Here is a 20,053-nt window from a genome sequence, read left to right on the forward strand (position 1 = left end):
TCTGAGTATTGTTAGGATTTCTATTTTAAATTCTCTGTCATTTAGCTCCAAGGTTTCCAATATATTAAATTTTTTCTCCATAGATTTTTCCACATCTATCTGTGCTACTTCTCTATCTTTTGTATCCATGATATTTGATTTCCTTTTTCTTAATGGCATCTGAGGGTGGTCTTGTTGATAGCACTTTGTTTTCAGTATGTGGGACTCCCAGACACTCCAAGGATAGATTTTTCTGTCTCTGGTTGATGATCTTGTTGAAATTTTGGAGATTTGTCGGTCGCACTCCTCATGGCACCATTTCTCTGATGTCACTCCAAAAAAAATTTTTATTAAAAAAATTTTTATTGAATTTATTGAGGTGACATTGGTTAACAAAATTATAGAGGTTTCAAGTACATATTTCTATAATACATCATCTGTATATTGTATTGTATGCTCACCACCCCAAGTCAAGTCTTCATCCATCACCATCTATCCCCCTTCCTATCCCCCTTCTCCTCCACTTTACCTGCCTTTCCCTCCTATAATCTCCACACTGTTGTCTGTGTCTATAAATTTTTTATTCTTTGTTTAATCTGTCCCCCTTTTTAACCCAGCCTTCCAACACCCATCCTCTCTGACAACTGTCAGTTGTTCTTTGTATCTATGAGTCTGTTTTTATTTTGTTAGTTAGTTAATTTTGTTCATTACATTCCACATATAAGTGAAATCACATGGTACTTGTCTTTTTCTGACTGGCTTATTTCACTTAACAGAATAATCTCCAGGTCCACCCATGCTGTTGCAAAAGGTAAGATTTCCTTCTTTTGTGGCCAAGTAGTACTGCTTTTCTATCCATTCATGTACTGATGGACAGTGGACTGTTTCCAAATCATGGCTATTGTAAATAACACTGTAATATATATAAAGGTTTATACAGTCTTTCAAATTAGGGGTTTGGGTTTCACTTAATATATTCCCAGAAGTGGAACTGCTGGGTCATAAGGTAGTTGCAATTTTAATTTGGTAACTCTGTACTGCTTTCCACTGTGGCTGCACCAATCTGCATTCCCATCAACAGTGCATGAAGGATCCCTTGTCTCCCCATCTTCACAACCATTTGTTGTTTGTGGATTTATAGATGATAGCCATTCTGACAGGTGTGAAATAATATCTCATTGTGATTTTAATTTGCATTTCTCTAATGATTACTAATATGGAGTATCTTTCTATTGGTCTATTGGCCATTTGTATGTCTTCTTTGGAAAAGTGCCTATTCAGATCTTTCACCCATTTCTTAATTGGAAGGATTATTTTTCCTTGAAAAATGTCATTTTTCCTTGCAGATATCATGTCATCTGCAAATAATGACAGCTTTACTTCTTCCCTGCAAATTTTGTATATTGATCCCTTACCAGATGTATCAGCAAATATGTTCTTTCATGCAGTGGGTTGTCTTTTCACTTTGTTAATGGTTTCCTTTGCTGCACAAAAATTTTTTAGGTTGATGTCATCCTGATTGTTTATTTTTTCTTTTGTTTCCCTTGCCTGGGAAGATATATCAGAAAAAATATCACTACAAGAAATGTCTAAGATTTTACTGCCTATGGATTCTTCTAAGATTTTTATGGTTTCCAATCTAACATTAAGTCTTTAATCCATTTTTATTTTATTCTTGTGTATGGTGTAAGAACATGAGATTGTTTCATTTTTTCTTAACATATCTAATTTTCCCACACAATTTATTGAATAGCCTATCTTTATCCCATTGTATGTTCTTGCCTCCTTTGTCAAATATTAATTGACCATATAGGTGTGGGTTTATTTCTGGGCTAACTATTCTCTTCCATTAATCTGTATGTCTGTTTTTATGCCAGTATCATGCTGTTTTGATTACTATGGCCTTGTAGGATAGTTTAACAACAGGTAGTATGATTCCTCCAACTTCGTTCTACTTTTTCTTTCTTTTTTTTTTTTTCCTTTACAGAGAGCGAGTCAGAGAGAGTGATAGACAGGGACAGGCAGACAGAAATGGAGAGGTGAGAAGCATCAATTACTAGTTATTCATTGCGCATTGCGGCACCTTAGTTGTTCATTGATTGCTTTCTCATATATGCCTTGACCATGGGCCTTCAGCAGACCGAGTAACCCCTTGTTCGAGCCAGCGACCTTGGGTCCAAGCTGGTGAGCTTTTTCTCAAACCAGATGAGCTCGTACTCAAGCTGGTGACCTTGGGGTCTCGAATCTGGGTCCTCGGCATCCCAGTCTGACGCTCTATCCACTGCACCACCGCCTGGTCAGGCATATTCTACTTTTTCAATATTGCTGTGGCTATTCGGGGTCTCTGTGGCTCCATATAATTTTTTTGGAATATTTGTTCTACTTCTGGGAAATATGCCGCTGGTATCTTAATAGGAATTGTGTTGAATCTATAGATTGCTTTGGGTAGTATGAACATTTTAATGATATTCACTCTTCTCATCCATGAGTGCAATATATTTTTCCACTTATTTGAGTCTTCTTCAATTTCTTTCTTCAGTGTCTTATAATTTTCTGAGTACAGGTCTTTTACATCCTTAGTTAAGTTTATTCTTAAGGCTTTTATTCTTTTTGAAGCAATTGTGAATGGTATTGTTTTCTTAGTAGCTCTTTCTGGTAGTTCATTATTGGTATACAAAAATGCAATTGATTTCTGGATATTTTGTACCCTGCTACTTTACTGAATTCATCAGTTCTAGTAAGTTTTCAATAGAATCTATAGGGTTTTCTATATACAGTGTCATGTCATCTGCAAATAATGACAGCTTTACTTCTTCCTTTCTAATTTGGATGCCTTTTATTTCTTCCTCTCATCTGATTGCTGTCTAGGACTTCCAGTACTATGGTGAATCAGAGTAGTAAAAGAAGACATCCCTGACTTGTTCCTGATCTTAAGGGCAAGACTTATAGTTTTTGTCCATTGAGTATGATGTTGGCTGTGGGTTTGACATAGATGGCCTTTATTATGTTGAGGTATGTTCCCTCTATTCCCACTTTGCTGAGAGTTTTTATCATAAATGGGTGCTGGATTTATACAAATGCCTTTACTGCATTATTGATATGATCATGTGGTTCTTATTTTTCATTTTCTTTATGTGGTGGATCATGCTAATTGATCTGCAGATATTGTACCAACCTTGCATCCCTGAAATAAATCTTACTGGATCATGGTGTACGGTCCTTTTAATGTATTGAGGATTTTAGCATCTATGTTCATGAGGGATATTGGCCTATAATTTTCTTCCTTTGTAGTGTCTTCATCAGGTTTTGAAATTAGGATAATGCTGGATTTGTATAATGATCCTGGTAGTGTTCCCTTCTCTTGACTTTTTGGAACAGTTTGAGAAGGATAGGTGTAAGTTCTCCTTTGAATGTTTGGTAGAATTCACCTGTGAAGCCATCCAGTTTGGAATTTTTGCTTTTGGGAGTTTTATATTGTTGCCTTAGTTTCACTAGTTGTAATTTCTCTTTTCATATTCTTTATTTCTTCTTGATTCAGTTTTGGATTCTTGTATATTTCTAGGAATTTATTAATTTAGTTCAGATTGTCCATTTGTTGGCATAGAGTTACTTGTAATATTTTCCTATAATCTTTTGTATTTCTTTGGTGTTAGTTGTTACTTCCCTTTCATTTCTGATTTTATTTATTTGGGTCCTCTATTTTCTTTTTTTCTTGATGAGCCTGGTTAAAAGTTTGTTAATTGGCCCCAGCCGGTTGGCTCAGTGGTAGAGCATTGGCCTGGTGTGCAGAAGTCCCGGGTTCGATTCCCGGCCAGGGCACACAGGAGAAGCACCCATCTGCTTCTCCACCCCTCCCCCTCTCCTTCCTCTCTGTCTCTCTCTTCCCCTCCCGCAGCGAGGCTCCATTGGAGCAAAGATGGCCTGGGCACTGGGGATGGCTCCTTGGCCTCTACCCCAGGCGCTAGAGTGGCTCTGGTCGCGAGTGGCCCCGGAGGGGCAGAGCGTTGCCCCCTGGTGGGCAGAGCGTCGCCCCCTGGTGGGTGTGCCGGGTGGATCCCGGTCGGGCGCATGCGGGAGTCTGTCTGGCTGTCTATCCCCATTTCCAGCTTCAGAAAAATACAAAAAAAAAAAAAAAAGTTTGTTAATCTTGTTTATCTTTTCAAAAACCAGCTCCTGGTTTTATTGATCTTTATGTTTAGGGGGGAGGGTTTAGACTCTACTTCATTTACTTCTGCTCTGATCTTTATTCTAATCACTTTGAGCTTTGTTTGTTGTTCTTGTTCAAGTTCCTTCAAGTGTAAAGTTAGATTGTTTATTTGAGTCTTTCCTTATTTCTTGAGGTAGGCCTGTAATACTATGAATTTCTCTCTTAGGTCTGCTTTCACTGTGTCCCATGAATTTTGGGGTGTTGTGTTCTCATTTTCATTTGTGTTAAGGCATCTTTTGATTTCTTCCTTGATATCACTGTTAACTCATTCATTGTCTAGTAACATGTTATTTAGCCCTCATGCCTTTGTGTGGGTTTTTTTGTTTGTTTTGTTTTGTTGTGATTGATGTCAAGTTTTATACCATTATGGTCAAAGAAGATGCTTGATATGATTTCAATCTTCTTAAATTTATTGAGACTTTTTTTTTTGTCCTACCATGTGGTCTATCCTAGAAAATGTTCCATGTACATTTGAAAAGACTGTATATTCTGCTGTTTAGGGGTGAATGCTCTAAGAAATCAATTAAATCCAGCTAATCTAGTGTGTCATTTAAGGCTGCTGTTTCCTTGTTGATTTTCTGTCTGGAAGATCTATCCATTGATGTCAATGGGGTGTTAAAATCTTCTGCTATGACTATATTGCTGTTGATCTCTACCTTTATGTCCTTCAAAATTTGCTTTATATATTTAGGTGCTTGTACATTGAGTGCATACATATTTACAATGGTTATATCCTCGTTAGATTGCTCGCTTTATCATATGTACTATCATTCTTTATTTTAAAGTCTATTTTGTCAGATATAAGTACTGCTACCCCAGCTTTTTTTTTATTTCCATTTGCATGAAATATCTTTTTCCATCCTTTACTTTTAGTCTGTATGTATATTTCATTCTGAGGTGAGTCTCTGGTATATAGCATGGATCTTGCTTTCTTGTTCATTCAGTTACTCTATGTCAGGGGTCGGGAACCTATGGCTCATGAGCCAGATGTGGCTCTTTTGATGGCTGCATCTGGCTCATAGACAAATCTTTAATAAAAAAAATAAATAATGTTAAAAATATAAAACATTCTCATGTATTACAATCTATTCATTTCCTACCATTCATGTTCATGGTTGCAGGTGGTTGGAGCCAATCACAGCTGTCCTCCAGGACAATACCAAATTTTTATTGGATAATGTGTAATGTACACGGGTCATTGTGAGATCATGAAGTTAACTTCCCTCCTTTTAATCAAGTAGTCAGCTAGCTAGATGCAGAAACCCTTTTGATGAAGAAGATGGCTAAAAGAAAAAAAGATGAGAAGTATCGTACTTTTCAGTAGGAATGGACAGAGGGATTCGCCTTTGTGGAGAGAATACGTTCTGCAGTGTGTATAATATGCAATGATAAAATTGCATCAATGAAATGGTCAAATATAAAGTGGCACTTCAACACATGCCATACTAGATTTGCACTGAAATATCCAGCGGAGGACAGCAGGAAGAAAGCATGTCAAGAGCTACTATGCAGAGTACAAGGTAGTCAGCAGCAACTCCATGTTTGGACCCAACAAGGTGACTGGAATTTGGCTAGCTTTGCTGGTGCTTTAGCAATTGTGAGAAATGGAAAGCCATTCACAGATGGGGAATATGCCAAAACATTCATGCTTGATGTTGCCAATGAACTTTTTGACGACTTTTTGGATAAAGACAAGATAATCAAATGAATAAAAGATTTGATTCTTGCCTCTTTTGGCAAGAACTGTTCACGATCGTACCATCATGATGGCAAATCAAATTGAGGCAACACAAGTGAAGGACATAAATGCAGCACCATTCTTTTCTCTCGCTTTGGATGAGCCAACAGACGTAAGCCATTTATCCCAGTTCAGCGTGATTGCAAGGTATGCTGTCGGTCACACACTACTTGAAGAAAGTCTTGCTCTTTTGCCTATGAAAGAGACAACAAGAGGGGAGGATTTATTCAAGTCTTTCACTGAGTTCACTAAAGAAAAAAATCTACCAATTGATAAATTTATTTCGGTGTGTACTGATGGTGCTCTATGCATGGTGGGGAAAAACAGAGGATTTGTAGCGCTTCTTCGTGAACATGAAAAAAGACCCATTCTAAGTTTTCACTGCATCCTACATCAGGAGGCGCTTTGTGCTCAGATGTGTGGTGAGCAGCTTGGTGAGGTGATGTCGCTGGTCATTCGGGTGGTCAACTTTATTGTTGTCTGAGCTTTAAATGATCGCCAGTTTAAAATACTGCTGGATGAAGTTGGGAATAATTATCCTGGTCTGCTTCTGCACAGCAATGTGCATTGGTTGTCAAGAGGGAAGGTGCTCAGCCATTTTGCGGCTTGTCTGAGCAAAATCCGGATTTTTCTTGAAATGAAAAATGTCGAGCATCCTGAGTTAGCTAACACTGAGTGGCTCCTGAAGTTCTACTATCTCGTGGACATGACCGAACATCTGAAACAGCTCAATGTGAAAATGCAAGGCGTTGGAAATACAGTCTTATCCCTTCAACAAACAGTGTTTGCATTTGAAAACAAGCTGGAACTCTTCATCACCAACATTGGAACAAGTCGTTTACTACACTTTGATAAACTGGGAGAGTTTAAAGATGCATGCACAGCAAGTGACCCTGCTCAACATCTTGATCTCCAGCAGCTTGTGGGCTTCACATCTAATCTCCTGCGGTCATTAAAAGCACGCTTTGGAGAATTTCGTGAGCACACTCTTCTTTTTAAGTTCATCACCCATCCACATGAGTGTGCAGTGAACAGCACCGACCTGAGTTACATCCCCAGTGTCTCCGTCAGAGATTTTGAGCTACAAGCTGCTGAACTGAAGGCCTCACACATGTGGGTGAATAAGTTCAAGACACTGAATGAAGATTTGGAAAGAGTTGCATGACAGCAAGCAGAGTTGGTGAGCAAACACAAGTGGGGAGAAATAAAAAAACTTCAATCCGTGGACTAGCTGATTGTCAAAACTTGGAATGTGCTTCCCGTCACATACCACACACTGCAGCATGTGAGTATTGCTGTACTGACAATGTCTGGCTCCATGTGTGCATGTGAGCAGTCTTTCTCACATCTAAAGAATGTTAAGACCAATCTACGATCATGTTTAGCAGATGGAAGTCTCAATGCCTGCATGAAGCTTAACCTCACCACGTATCAACCAGACTACAAAGCCATCAGCAAAAACATGCAGCACCAGAAGTTGCATTAATGGTAAAAAGTACTTTATTCACCATTGGTTAGCAACAGCATAACAACATTATTAAAAAGAATTCAGAGACTTATTGTACTTTAAAAGTGTTGGTCTTACATAAAATGCACACATTTACTTGTATTTAGTGTTAAACATATTGTATGGCTCTCACGGAATTACATTTTAAAATATGTGGCATTCATGGCTCTCTCAGCCAAAAAGGTTCCCGACCCCTGTTCTATGTCTTCTGATTGGAGCATTTAAGCCATTTACTTTTAAAGTGATTATTGATAGGTATGTATTTATTGGCATTTTATTCATTTAGCTATTTCTTCTTCCTCTTTTTCTGCCTCCTCCTCATGCTCCTTCTCCTCTTCTTCTTCAATCAGGCATTTTAACATTTCTTATCATACTGTTTTGGTAGTAACAAACTTCTTTAACTTTTTCTTGCCTTGGAAGTCCTTTTCTTCTCCTTCAATTTTAAATAATAGCCTTGTTGGATAAAGTTGTCTTAGTTGTAGGTCCTTGATTTTTATCACTTTGAATATTCCATGCCAATCCTTTCTGGCCTGATGTTTCTCTAGAGAAATCAACTGACAGTCTTATGGGAACTTTCTTGCAGGTAACTAACTGTCTTTCTTCTGTGGCTTTTAAGATTTTCTGTCTTTAACCTCTGGCATTTTAATTATGATGTATCTTGGTGTGCGTCTCCTTGGGTTCATCTTATTTGAGACTGTGCTTCCTGGACTTGAGTGTCTTTTTCTTTCACCAGGTTAGAGAAATTTTCAGTCATTATTTCTTCAAATATGTTCTCTATCCCTTGCTTTCTCTCTTCTCCTTCTGGTACCTCTATGATACAGATGTTACTCTTCATGTTGTCCTAAAGGTCCCTTAAAGTCTTCTTGTTCTTTTTTTTTTTTTTTTTTTTTTTTTTTTTTTGTGACAGTGACAGAGAGGGACAGATAGGGACAGATAGACAGAAAGGGAGAGATGAAAAGCATCAATTCTTTGTTGTGGCACCTCAGTTGTTCATCGATTGCTTTCTCATACATGCCTTGACTGGGGTGGGAGGGTATAGCAGAGTGACTGACCCATTACTCAAGCCAGCAACCTTGGGCTCAAGCCAGAAACCTTGTACTTCCAGCCAGCAACCTTTGAGCTCAAGCCAGCGACCATAGAGTGATGTCTATGATCCCACACTCAAGCCAGCAATGCTGTGCTCAAGCACTCAAGCCAGATGAGCCTGTGCTCAAGCTGGAGACCTCAGAGTTTCAAACCTGGGTGCTCTGTGTCCCAATCTAATGCTTTATCCACTGTGCCACCACCTGATCAGGCTCTCCTCATTCTTTTTCATTCTTTTTTCTTTTTGTTGCTCAGTTTGTGTGTTTTTTTCTACCTTGTCTTCCAAATCGCTAATTCAGTTTTTGGCTTCATCCAACCTACTGTTTATTCCTTCCTATGTATCCTTGATGTCAGATATTGTATTCTTCATTTATGACTTTTCCTTTTTTTATGGTTTCTATGTCCTTTTTCATGCTGTTGAGCATTCTTAAAACCATTACTTTGAACTCTATATCTGGTAAATTGCTTATCTCCATTTTATTTAGTTATTTTTCTAGAGATTTCTCCTATTGTGTCATTTAGGACCTGTTTCTTTTTTCTCCCCATTTTGGCTGCCTCTCTGTGTTTGTTTCTAAGTATTAGATAGATCTGCTATGACTCCCAGTCTCTGTAGAGTGGTCTGATGTAGTAGGTGTCCTGTGGGAATCAGTGGTACTGTCTCCTTGATCACCTGAGCTGAGTGCTCCTGGAATGTCCCTTGCATGGCTTATGTGGGCCCTCCTGTTGTAATTGATGTTTTATTGCTATTCACATTTGTGTGTGGGATTGACCTCAGGCTGGCTGACTTTGAGGCTTAACCCCTGCAAGCTCATGAAGCAGAATTCACCTCAACTGGGTTTGGTGCCTGCTAATATAACCCTTTGGATATGCTGCTTGTGAAGCTTCTTGTATTCTGCTCTGATATTGTCTGAAGCTGGCCACTGGGTATATTGTTTCTGGACCTCTTAGGAGGGACTCTAGTGCCAGTCAATTTTAGATATTATCTTTGCCTGGTCCTCAGCAACCTGTTTGGAGCTACAAGCAATCCACATTTTGTGGCTGCCTCTGCTGGGCTTGGACATGCATAGGAAGAACCAAGCTGTGGACCAAGGCTAGCTGTTACTAGCACTGGGCCCTGGCAAGGTGAGCAGAAGTCCCAAGACTCCCCTAGATCTGCCTCCAGGAACCTCCACCTGCCAGCTACTTGTTAGGCTCAGTCACTGAAAGAGCCTCTGGCAGAACTGGAAGGAATGGGATAGGATCTCCCCTGAGGGTGAGGTGTTGGTCAGGCTTCAGGAAAAGTGGTGGGTATCCCAGTGGTGGGATTCAGCCAGTTCACACCAGTTTGATAGAAATGATACCTAATTTTTTGTTGAGTTTGGTGAACCGGTTGTTAAAATAGCACTTGTAATCAGGGTTCTCTCCAAGGTGGGCACCTGGGCAGCTGCCCAATGTGGAAATCACAAATTTATATTCCTTACTCTTTTTTAACATTCATCTGCACAATAATGTATTCTAAACACCCATAGTGATGTTTGTTCCTTCCACAGGTGAAAAAAAGTTGATGGAACTATGCTTGTAATATTTATTTATTCATTTCATAAAATTCAATATACCTTTGATGAAATACTACATTTTAATTCCCTCGCATTGGTTACTTCAGTAAAAAGTAAGAACATCAATCAAGAAGCAATACAGAAATATCTTAAATAACAGTTTTATTGTTTTTTGTTGGATATTATTTAATGTTTTTTATTAATATTTTTAAATGCTCTCTCATAACAATCTAGTTTTGTGTACCTCTTTCATTGTTCTTATTTAAGTATTAAACGTATGAAATAATAAACTACCTATTGGTATATCTTTTTTTTATACTTAAAATGGTCATTAGAGCAGAGAACCGATTGTTAAATTATTTGAATTCCACCACTGGCCCCACCCCCGAGTCACAGGACTCATTATATCCTGGATATTTCCCTGACATCAGCAGGGCAGTCAGTAGGAGTTGGGCAGGCAGGGCCTCCAGAGCCAGAAGTGTGGGTCTGCTGAAAGGCAGGAGGGGGCTCTATCAGATCTCCCATGAACAGAAAGCACCAGTTGGGTTCATGGAAAGCTATGAAGTATACAGACCCTGTTCTAAGCCATACAACTGAGTCCATGACATCCCCTGAGTCTGTCCAGACCTCTACATCCTAGCCAAGACAGCTGGCTCCTCAGTAGGGCCTAAGCTCCTCAGGGTGGGATGAGAGGGAGTCCAGAGGGTGAGGCAATTGCTTTCCCCCAGGCTAATGTCGCATGAAGGGGAGTGTTCCACCCAAGAGAGTTGGGCTGCTGTATGAAAGAATGACTCGGTACACGTATCCTGGTGGCTGTCTCCTCGCCACTCACCGTGTCTCTCTTCTGAGCCACAAACTCCAGATTCTCCACACATGACTCTAGTCTATTCCACCCTCCCTCCGCCAGAGCCCAAGATAAGTAGCTGTGAACAAAATTTTGTGTGTTGGTCCTTTAAGAGTGTGCTTGTGTCTCTAGCCATTGCACTCTGGCAGACAGAAACCCAGCTGCTTTTCACAGCTGAATGTTATGTGGGTACCTCTTCCAGGCTTTGGAGCTCTGGGCTGGGGAGAGGGTTTAGGGTTTAGGCCCCAGACTTCTCAGGGGGAATCCCCCCTGCACCCACAGCTAAGATATCTCCCCAGAACCTCAGCTACTGCCCGAGGGGGCAAGGCCAGCCCCACTTCCTACCAGTCTCGATGTGGTTTCGGTGAATCCTTGGTTATGACACCTCTTCAGCTAGTCTTCAGTTAGTTTTTCAGGATGACAGATCTTTAATTTAGTTGTAATTCCAGTTTGGTCCTGGGAGGAGGTGAGTGTAGCTAGCTTTCACCTACTCTGCCGCCATCTTGATCCCTCAACCCCAGGACATTTTCTTTTACTCTGTCATAAAAGAAATCCTATCTACATAAGGGCTCATGTAAAACAATATAAATTATATCCCTAGCATCCTGTCTTGGTATCTGATATTATTCCCTGACTTCTGAGCTGATTTTAATTCCTGATTCACCTTAGGAACACATACCTGCCTTGCCCCCTGACTGGTTGGGTGTGTCCCCAGGCCTCTCTTCTTGGTTACCAGACTATGGTGAAAGCCCTTTTGATGTTAAATTTGTGACCAAATCTACCTTCCTTGAGGATTAAATGAATTTATATATATTTTAAGAAAGCTCTTCCAGAATTTCATTGAATTCTTTGCAGATTTTAGTTTCCTGAGCTCAGATGTTGCTAAAGTTTGCTTTCCTCCAGTACATGTTTTAAGCACAACCTGAATTTCATTGTGTTAAAACTGTATTACTTAAATCAGGAAGAGGAAGGGACAACAGGAGGTAGGACAGAGAAAAAATGGCTATCTTCCAAGCAAAAGCAGCCTTTCCACCTCCTGGAAATTCCACTGAGACCTCTCTAGCACTATGAAACAAATATGATTTCTCCTTGCCCCTTTCTAGACTACTATCTTTATTTAGGAAACATCTCATTAGAAAATGTTTTAATTCTTCCACATATGGATACATTTTGTGAGAAAACAAGGGGCAGGGATTACCTTCTTTGAAGAATAAAGAGAATAATAAAAAATTAATTTCTATGTACCGTATTTCCCCATGTATAGGATGCTCCCATGTATACAACACACCTTAACTTTGAAGCAGAAATTTGAAAAAAAAAAAGTATTACATAAAGTTATTAAACTCAAGTTTTATTCATCATAAAATTCATACAACTCCTCATCCATGCAAAAAAAAGCAGGGAAGGCAAGTTAAAAAAAAATCTATAACCACTGTACAAGATGTACCCAGTTTTTAGACCCTAAATTTTTCAAAAAATGGTGTGTCTTATACATGGGGAAATATGGTACTATGCAGCTAGAATATCAAGAAATAGGTAACTAAGAATCAGGAATATCAGAATAAAAAGTCCAGAAAACACAAATATAAGAGAAACTGGGGTGGGGTGAGTCTAAGTTAAAGCAGAAAAAATGTGCTATAAGAGTTTTTTTTTAATTATAAAGTAGTTTAAAGAAAAAGTGCTTAAGGGCAGATGAAGAACCTCCTATAAATAATCATCAGAATCTGAATAATAAACTGAAACAATCCCCTTAGTACACTATAAATTATGCAATTTTAATTATGTGATTTTTCTAGCTAATTTCTGCTTCAAAAAGAGTAAAGTACTTCTGCATATAAGGTGGCAGAGACAAGACCCTTTCTGAACCTCTCATATGCACACTGTCATCAAAATTTAAATTAGCAGAAATATGCCTTTGAGTTAAATCACAATTAGCCCTTAGACTAGCAATTTTCAACCAGCTTGCCATGGCACACTGGTGTGCCCCAAGAATTTTTAAAATAGGCAGTACCTAACTACTTAGTCGGGACACTGACCTCTTTCTTTTCCCTTATATTGTGAATTATAAAAATGACAATAGCCAACACAACAATAGTTATCTGGTGTAAATGAATCAAAACTATACCTATTTTTTTGTCAGATTGGCGAAAAATTAAATTTTTTAGTGCACCACAGAATTTTAGTAATTAGTTTATGTGTGCCACGCGATGAAAAAGGTTGAAAATCACGGCCTGCGACAGATCTGTGTACTGGGAACCCACAGCGTGCCAGACACTGGTGCCCACACGGAACAGCTTGCGTTTGTCAAGCACTTTTTCCTTTCCAGGTTCCCACAAATATCCTTCAACAACAAACTATATTTGTTTTTCAGCATTACTGCACATGCTGAAGACAGGTACTCTTTATATTACATTGGTCCTATTCGGAAAGTTTTAGCTTTTAAAAGACAAAATGCTTCCAGTTGTACTTGTGTATATATATTTTACATGGTTTTGTATGGAAGTCAATCAACAATGATAAATACAAACAGAAACAGATTGTCTGACAAAATAAGACAACAATTTTCGGGGAACAGAAATGGCACATTTGGCAGAACAGAAGATGTCCACAAATAATTAAATACTTTAGCACAATAAAGATATTCTTTCAATACTAGAGTGTCTTATAAGAGGATACTCATTACTTTCTAACCATCTGTCATCACTCCTCCCCAAAAAACTAATTAGGGTTTCAACCAATAACACATTATAAATCATGCAAATGTGGATGGCAAAAAACACAGCTTAAAGAAGTTAATATTACAACATTTTATATTTTAAAAATCATGGGCTTCAAAACTAACCTTTCATGTTCTAATAATTACCTGGCCTATTTTTGTCATCCATTCCTGATTAAATATTTAGATAGAAAACTTAGAAAATTAAAATATAAAAAAGAGCAACTTACAGGTAGTAGAGTTTTCCTGCCGCAGGAAGTTCCCTTTTCCGGTAATCTATCCCAGAATCTAGCTGGACCGTATTACAGTACTCCTACAATCCAAACACATAAAATAGCCTTTTAAACAAGTGGTGGCTTAGAATTATAATCTTTCTGCTATCCTATTTTTTAAGTTTTTGACAATTTTCTCAACAAGATAATGAGTTTATGACAAAACAACAGAACTTATATAAGAATCATAAAACTTGAACATTAAATATATATCAAGCAAGAAAATCCGTTTAAAAACTAGATTTGCAGCATGACTTCCTGAAACTTTGCTAAAACAACGCTGTCAGCAAATCCCCAATATAACTGCTTTACTTTCTTTTATTTATTTATTTTTTTTAAAAATTTTATTTTTATTTTATTTATTTGTTTTTAGAGAGGAGAGAAAGAGAGAGAGACAGAAAGGGAGAGAGAGGAGAGAGAGAAGGGGGGAGGAGCTGGAAGCATCAACTCCCATATGTGCCTTGACCAGGCAAGCCCAGGGTTTCGAACCTGCAACCTCAGCATTTCCAGGTCAACGCTTTATCCACTGCGCCACCACAGGTCAGGCCTTTACTTTCTTTTAGAAAGCCCAGTTTTCATTGCCTGCTAGGAAGAGTTGGAGGCTAGTAAAAAGAATGACTCATGGGTCTTAATCGTCACAATGGAGAGAGACAGTCTAAGCACATTGGGACAGAACATTAGTATCCACATTTTAAACCAGATGATTATACTCAAGTGCTGCTCTATGTATATTGCCCTTGTCCCTTGGTTCCCTCTCTAGCCATCAAAGTCTTTTATCTTGGTCAGTCAGCTTTATTTTGTGGGGGTTTCGTGGGGGGGAGGTTAGGGGAATATGTATCCGTGAGATAGTTAGTTCAGTAAAACAATGGTGAGTAAGGGTTTTCAGAACAATTCAAGAAACATTTAAGGCTGATCTTTTTTGTATTCATTCAAAATGAAAATTGCTTGATGAAAATTCATGAGGAAAAATTGTATTTTTAACAACCTTACTACTTTTATTAATAAAAAATTGCATTTTCAAAGGAAGGTAATTGTGGTGAATTGTATTTTCCAAAGATGGCTTCAACAATCTCTCAATCCCAACATGTTTGTACTGTTGAGATTCCAACCATTAAGAAATGGAACCTATGCCCCCCTCGCTTGAATCCTGTGACTCTGGTGAAAATGATGTTGTGCAATAATATTCTAGGTGACATTTAATGCAGCTTCTCAGCTGTTGGCTAGAACGTTTTCTCTGGAACTCTGAAATGCCAGGTAAATATCAAACCGCTGGAGGCAACCAGGCCATGAGAGAGCTTAAAGTAGTCCACACCGAGGGCCCTGAGATGACATGAACCGATAAGTGCCTGACCAGTCCTCCGTGGTTCTAGTTGTAGCCACTATGGTACTGAGGGAGCCAGAATTGCCAGATGAGCGTTTTTCAAATCCCTGACCCACAAAAACCCGGAGAGATAATGAAGTAATGGTGTCTTAAGCCTCTGTATTTTGTGGTCATTTGTCACACAGCAGTAGAACATCAAAATAGTAATATCTGGGCACACCTGAGCTGTAGCAATATTCTTCCTCCCTGAAGTTGCATCTGGGTTGTACAGCTAGGCAAGGCTGAGGGTTGTTTATCATCTGCACTATAGGGAAGAGACTATATATAGTGGCAGTGGATGCATTTCCCCTCCTCCCACACTGAAGCTGCTACAGGCTCAGGGAAGTAAAATATGGTGATCAACCATCCCCCTGAGATTAAAGGGTTTCCCCGAGACTAAGGGATTTTCCTAGATGCAGGACTTTTCAGTGCTAACACCAGGACAGTTCTGGGTAAACTGGGACAGTTGGTCACCCTAGGACTGAAGACCCAGAAATCTTGGCTGCAAGGCTAGAATAGATACAGCATTTTGATTTATATAAATGACCCGTGAACAACATGCGTGGTAGGGGTGCAGATCCCCCACATACTCAAAAATCCACATAGAGGCCCTGGCTGGGTGGCTCAGTTTACCCAGCACATCAAAGTCGTGGGTTTGAACCCCAGTCAGGGCACCTAGGAGAAGCAATCAACAAAATCAACAAGTGCACAACTAAATGAAACAACTAAGTGGAACAACGTGATCTCTCTCTCTCTCTCTCTCTCTCTCTCTCTCTCTCCCTCTTCCCATCTCCCACTTCCATTCTCTCTCTCAAAAAATGAAAAAACATTTTTTAAATCCACTTAAAACATTTGACTCCCCAGAAACTTAACTAATAACATACTGTTAACCAGAATCCTTACTGATAACATAAACAGTTAATGAACACATATTTTGTATGTTATATGTTACATACTGTATTTTTACAATAAATTAAGCTAGAGAAAATGGTTCAAAAATCATAGGGAGAAGAAAATCTATTTACAATATTTACTAAATAAAATCTACTTATAAGAGGACCCAGTTCGAACCCATGTTGTTTCAGGGTCAATTGTATATTAGCAATTGTAGATTTGATTAGTATAAAATAATCTCCAAGAAGAAGCTGGTCCTCTGGAGAAGACTCCAGAGCTGAGCTTTTGAACAGCACCGTGAAGAACAAGCCCTGAACTAACAGAGTCACGCGCCTTGCAATGTTTCACCTGAGTAACCAGCTGCCTCTCCACATACAGATGTTCTCAGCTCATCATTTCAAGCTCCTCAAACCCACCGCCCAGACCTCACTCTCAGGACTCAGGCCCTGTAGCTGATCTCACCAAAAACAACAACAACAACAACAAAAAGAAACTAACAACAACAAAAGAACACTTTTGCTCAAATATATGCATTGCACTCTCCCCTTGCCTAAAAGGACCTGTAAAAAATAAAAAGGTATAGCCATATATCTCTCTTCTAATGAACCACATATAATAACATAAATACAATAAATAGTATAGCAATATGTTCATATATTTCTTTTAAACCACAATTTATCTTATATGACTCAATATTCCTAATTTAGTCAAAAATCCTTTTTTTTTTTTTTGCTATTGAAAAAATAATGTTAATGGAAGTTATACAAGCTTCAATTTCACTTTCTGGGTAACTTACTTCCTTTTCATATGAGTGATTAAGCCCTACCAAATGATTGCATTTGTACATTCACTAATCACCACCAAGGAATAACTAATCAGCAGCAAAGGAACTATAACTAAAGCCCTTACATGTTAGCTCTTAATTGTCTAAAAAATTACTAACACTTGGTTTATATTTTTAAAGAAAAATAAATCTCCAATTTGCAGATTTATTCTTTTAAGCTAGGTTCTTCAAAACACCTTGCACAAGGTTAGAGGCGGGTGAAAGCTAAGCTATTTCCAAGTTGAGAATGAATCTAGTCAAAGGGGCATAATCTCTAAATAATTTCCTAATGTCCAGGGATATTACAAGACCTGTGACCTCTTATCATCATCCAATTCAAATGCATAAAACTAATCAGCCACCCCCAAAAAATTATTTTAAAGCAGTTTATTTATGTATACAAAAGACAAATATAATTCCACAATCTAAAAATGAAATTAGGAAATTTGAAGAAGAAAAGGAGGAAGGTTAACGTACCCCTGGGAGCACACTTGAGAGTCATAGCCTTTGACTCTGAAATAGATATATACACTACTAAAACCCATAGTCCAGCAGTTTCCATTTTTTAAACACCTGTTGTGTATATTTTTAGCAATTCTGAATAATACCATTAGAAAAATAGTCAACTCACAAAATAACTTTATATAGTTTCTATTCTGATATTTTCTTTTCCAGTTAGAACAAAAGAACAAAAAACAACAACATATCGCCTGACCAGGCAGTGGCGCAGTGGATGGAGCGTCGGACTGGGATGAGGAGGACCCAGGTTCGAGACCCCAAGGTCGCCAGCTTGAGAGCGGGCTCATCTGGTTTGAGCAAAGTTCACCAGCTTGGACCCAAGGTCGCTGGCTCGAGCAAGGGGTTACTCAGTAGGCTGAAGGCCCACGGTCAAGGCACATATGAGAAAGCAATCAATGAACAACTAAGGTGTTGCAATGAAAAACTGATGATTGATGCTTCTCATCTCTCTCCGTTCCTGTCTGTCCCTATCTATCCCTCTCTGACTCTCACTGTCTCTGTAAAACACAAACAAACAAACAAAAAGCAACAACATATCAACCTCAACATAAGCAAAGATTGATATAATATGGGTTTGCCTACCATATCTAGTCTTTATTATAAAATATTGCTTACTATAAAAAAATTGGAAAAAGAGAAAAAAATTAACCACATAAATCAAAGTTTTATGTCTTCCCTAGTGATTATATTAAATAGGGACTTAAAAAATCAAATTATTGAAGTTTTTCTTAACAAAAGTCAGCTGACTGGTTTTATACATTTTTTAATAAGTAACTGTAAAAGAAAAAAATAGTTTCTATTTTTTCTAATTCCAAGAAATAAAATATTTAAATCACTAAAATCTATCTTTTTATTTATTTTAAAATGTATCTTTTTAAAAATAAAAATATGATCCATGCTCATTATAAAAACTTAAAATATTAAAAGAATAAGGATTCCACCAAAAAACTAGTAGAACTGACAAATGAATTTGGTAAAGTAGCAGGGTACAAAATAAATATCCAGAAATCAGTTGCACTTCTATACACCAATAATGAACTATCAGAAATGGAAACTGGGATACAATTGCATCAGAAATAAAATACCTAGAAATAAATTCAACCAAGGATATGAAAGATCTGTAATCAGAAAATTATAAGACACTGAAGAAAGAAATTGAAGAAGACTCAAATAAGTAGTAAAATATATTGTATTCATGGATGAGAAGAGTGAACATCATTAAAATGTTCATACTACCCAAAGCAATCTACAGATTCAACACAATTCCTATCCAGATACCAGAGGTATATTTCCCAGAACTAGAACAAATATTCCAAAAAACTATAATATATGGAACCACATAGATCCCAAATAGCCACAGCAAGAACAAAGTTGGAGAAATCATGCTACCTGATATCAAACTATACTACAAGAAAATAGTAATCAAGACAGAATGATACTGATACAAAAACAGGCATATATAGTGTGTCCGTAAAGTCATAGTGCACTTTTTTTTTTGTATTTTTCTGAAGTTGGAAATGGGGAGGCAGCCAGACAGACTCCTGCATGCGCCCGACTGGGGTCCACCCGGCACACCCACCAGGGGGCAATGCTCTGTCCATCTGGGGCGTCGCTCTGTTGCAACCAGAGCCATTCTAGCGCCTGAGGCAGAGGCCAAGGAGCCATCCTCAGTGCCCAGGCCAACTCTGCTCCAATGGAGCCTCCGATGCAGGAGGGGAAGAGAGAGACAGAGAGGAAGGAGAGGGGGAGGGGTGGAGAAGCAGATGGGCGCTTCACCTGTGTGCCCTGGCCGGGAATCAAACCCGGGACTCCTGCATGCCAGGCCGACGCTCTACCACTGAGCCAACCGGCCAGGGCCCATGGTGCACTTTTGACTGGTCACAGGAAAGCAACAAAAGACCATAAATATGTGAAATCTGCACCAAATAAAAGGAAAATCCTTCCAATTTCTGTAGGATGATGTGGCAGCATGTGCGCATGCGCAGATGACGTAACACCGTGTATACAGCAGAGCAGCCCACGGCCATGCCAATCAAGATGTAGATGGTACAGAGGAAAGGTCAGTGTGTTCTATAGCTTGCTATATTCGAATCCATGACCAAAGTGCAACGTGAATATCGGCGCATTTATAACGAAGTGCCACCACATAGGAATAACATTACTTGGTGGGATAAGCAGTTGATGGAAACCGGCAGTTTGGTGGAGAAACCCGTTCTGGTAGGCCATCAGTCAGTGACGAGTCTGTAGAGGCTATATGGGATAACTACCTAAGGAGCCCTAAAAAATCTGAGCGTGAGCGCACATCGAACTGCACTGAATAGGTGTGAAACTGGGAGAATTTTCCTTTTATTTGGTGCAGATTTCACATTTCTATCGACTTTTGTTGCTTTCCTGTGACCAGTCAAAATGCACCATGACTTTACAGACACACTGTAGATCAGTGAAACAGAACAGAGAGCCCAGAAATAAGTCCACATCCTCATGGTTAATTCATATTAGACAGAGGAGGCAAAAACATACAATGAGGTAAAGATCGTCTACAGTATTTCAGTAAATGGTGTTTGGAAAATTGAACA

At 38.7% G+C, this 20,053-nt stretch overlaps 1 protein-coding gene across 3 annotated transcripts in view; it reads right to left on the bottom strand.

The window, feature by feature from the left end:
• The window catches only part of AFG1L (AFG1 like ATPase), a 244,364-nt gene that overhangs the window by 78,752 nt on the left and 145,559 nt on the right, over positions 1-20,053 (bottom strand). For all 3 annotated transcript variants that reach the window (XM_066373529.1, XM_066373528.1, XM_066373527.1), the window contains exon 8: positions 13,840-13,922. In XM_066373529.1, the coding sequence (XP_066229626.1) occupies positions 13,840-13,922 (83 nt within the window). The remainder of the gene's footprint in view (positions 1-13,839; positions 13,923-20,053) is intronic.

The sequence above is a fragment of the Saccopteryx leptura genome, chromosome 3 (genome assembly GCF_036850995.1).
Source record: "Saccopteryx leptura isolate mSacLep1 chromosome 3, mSacLep1_pri_phased_curated, whole genome shotgun sequence".
Lineage (NCBI taxonomy): Eukaryota > Metazoa > Chordata > Mammalia > Chiroptera > Emballonuridae > Saccopteryx > Saccopteryx leptura.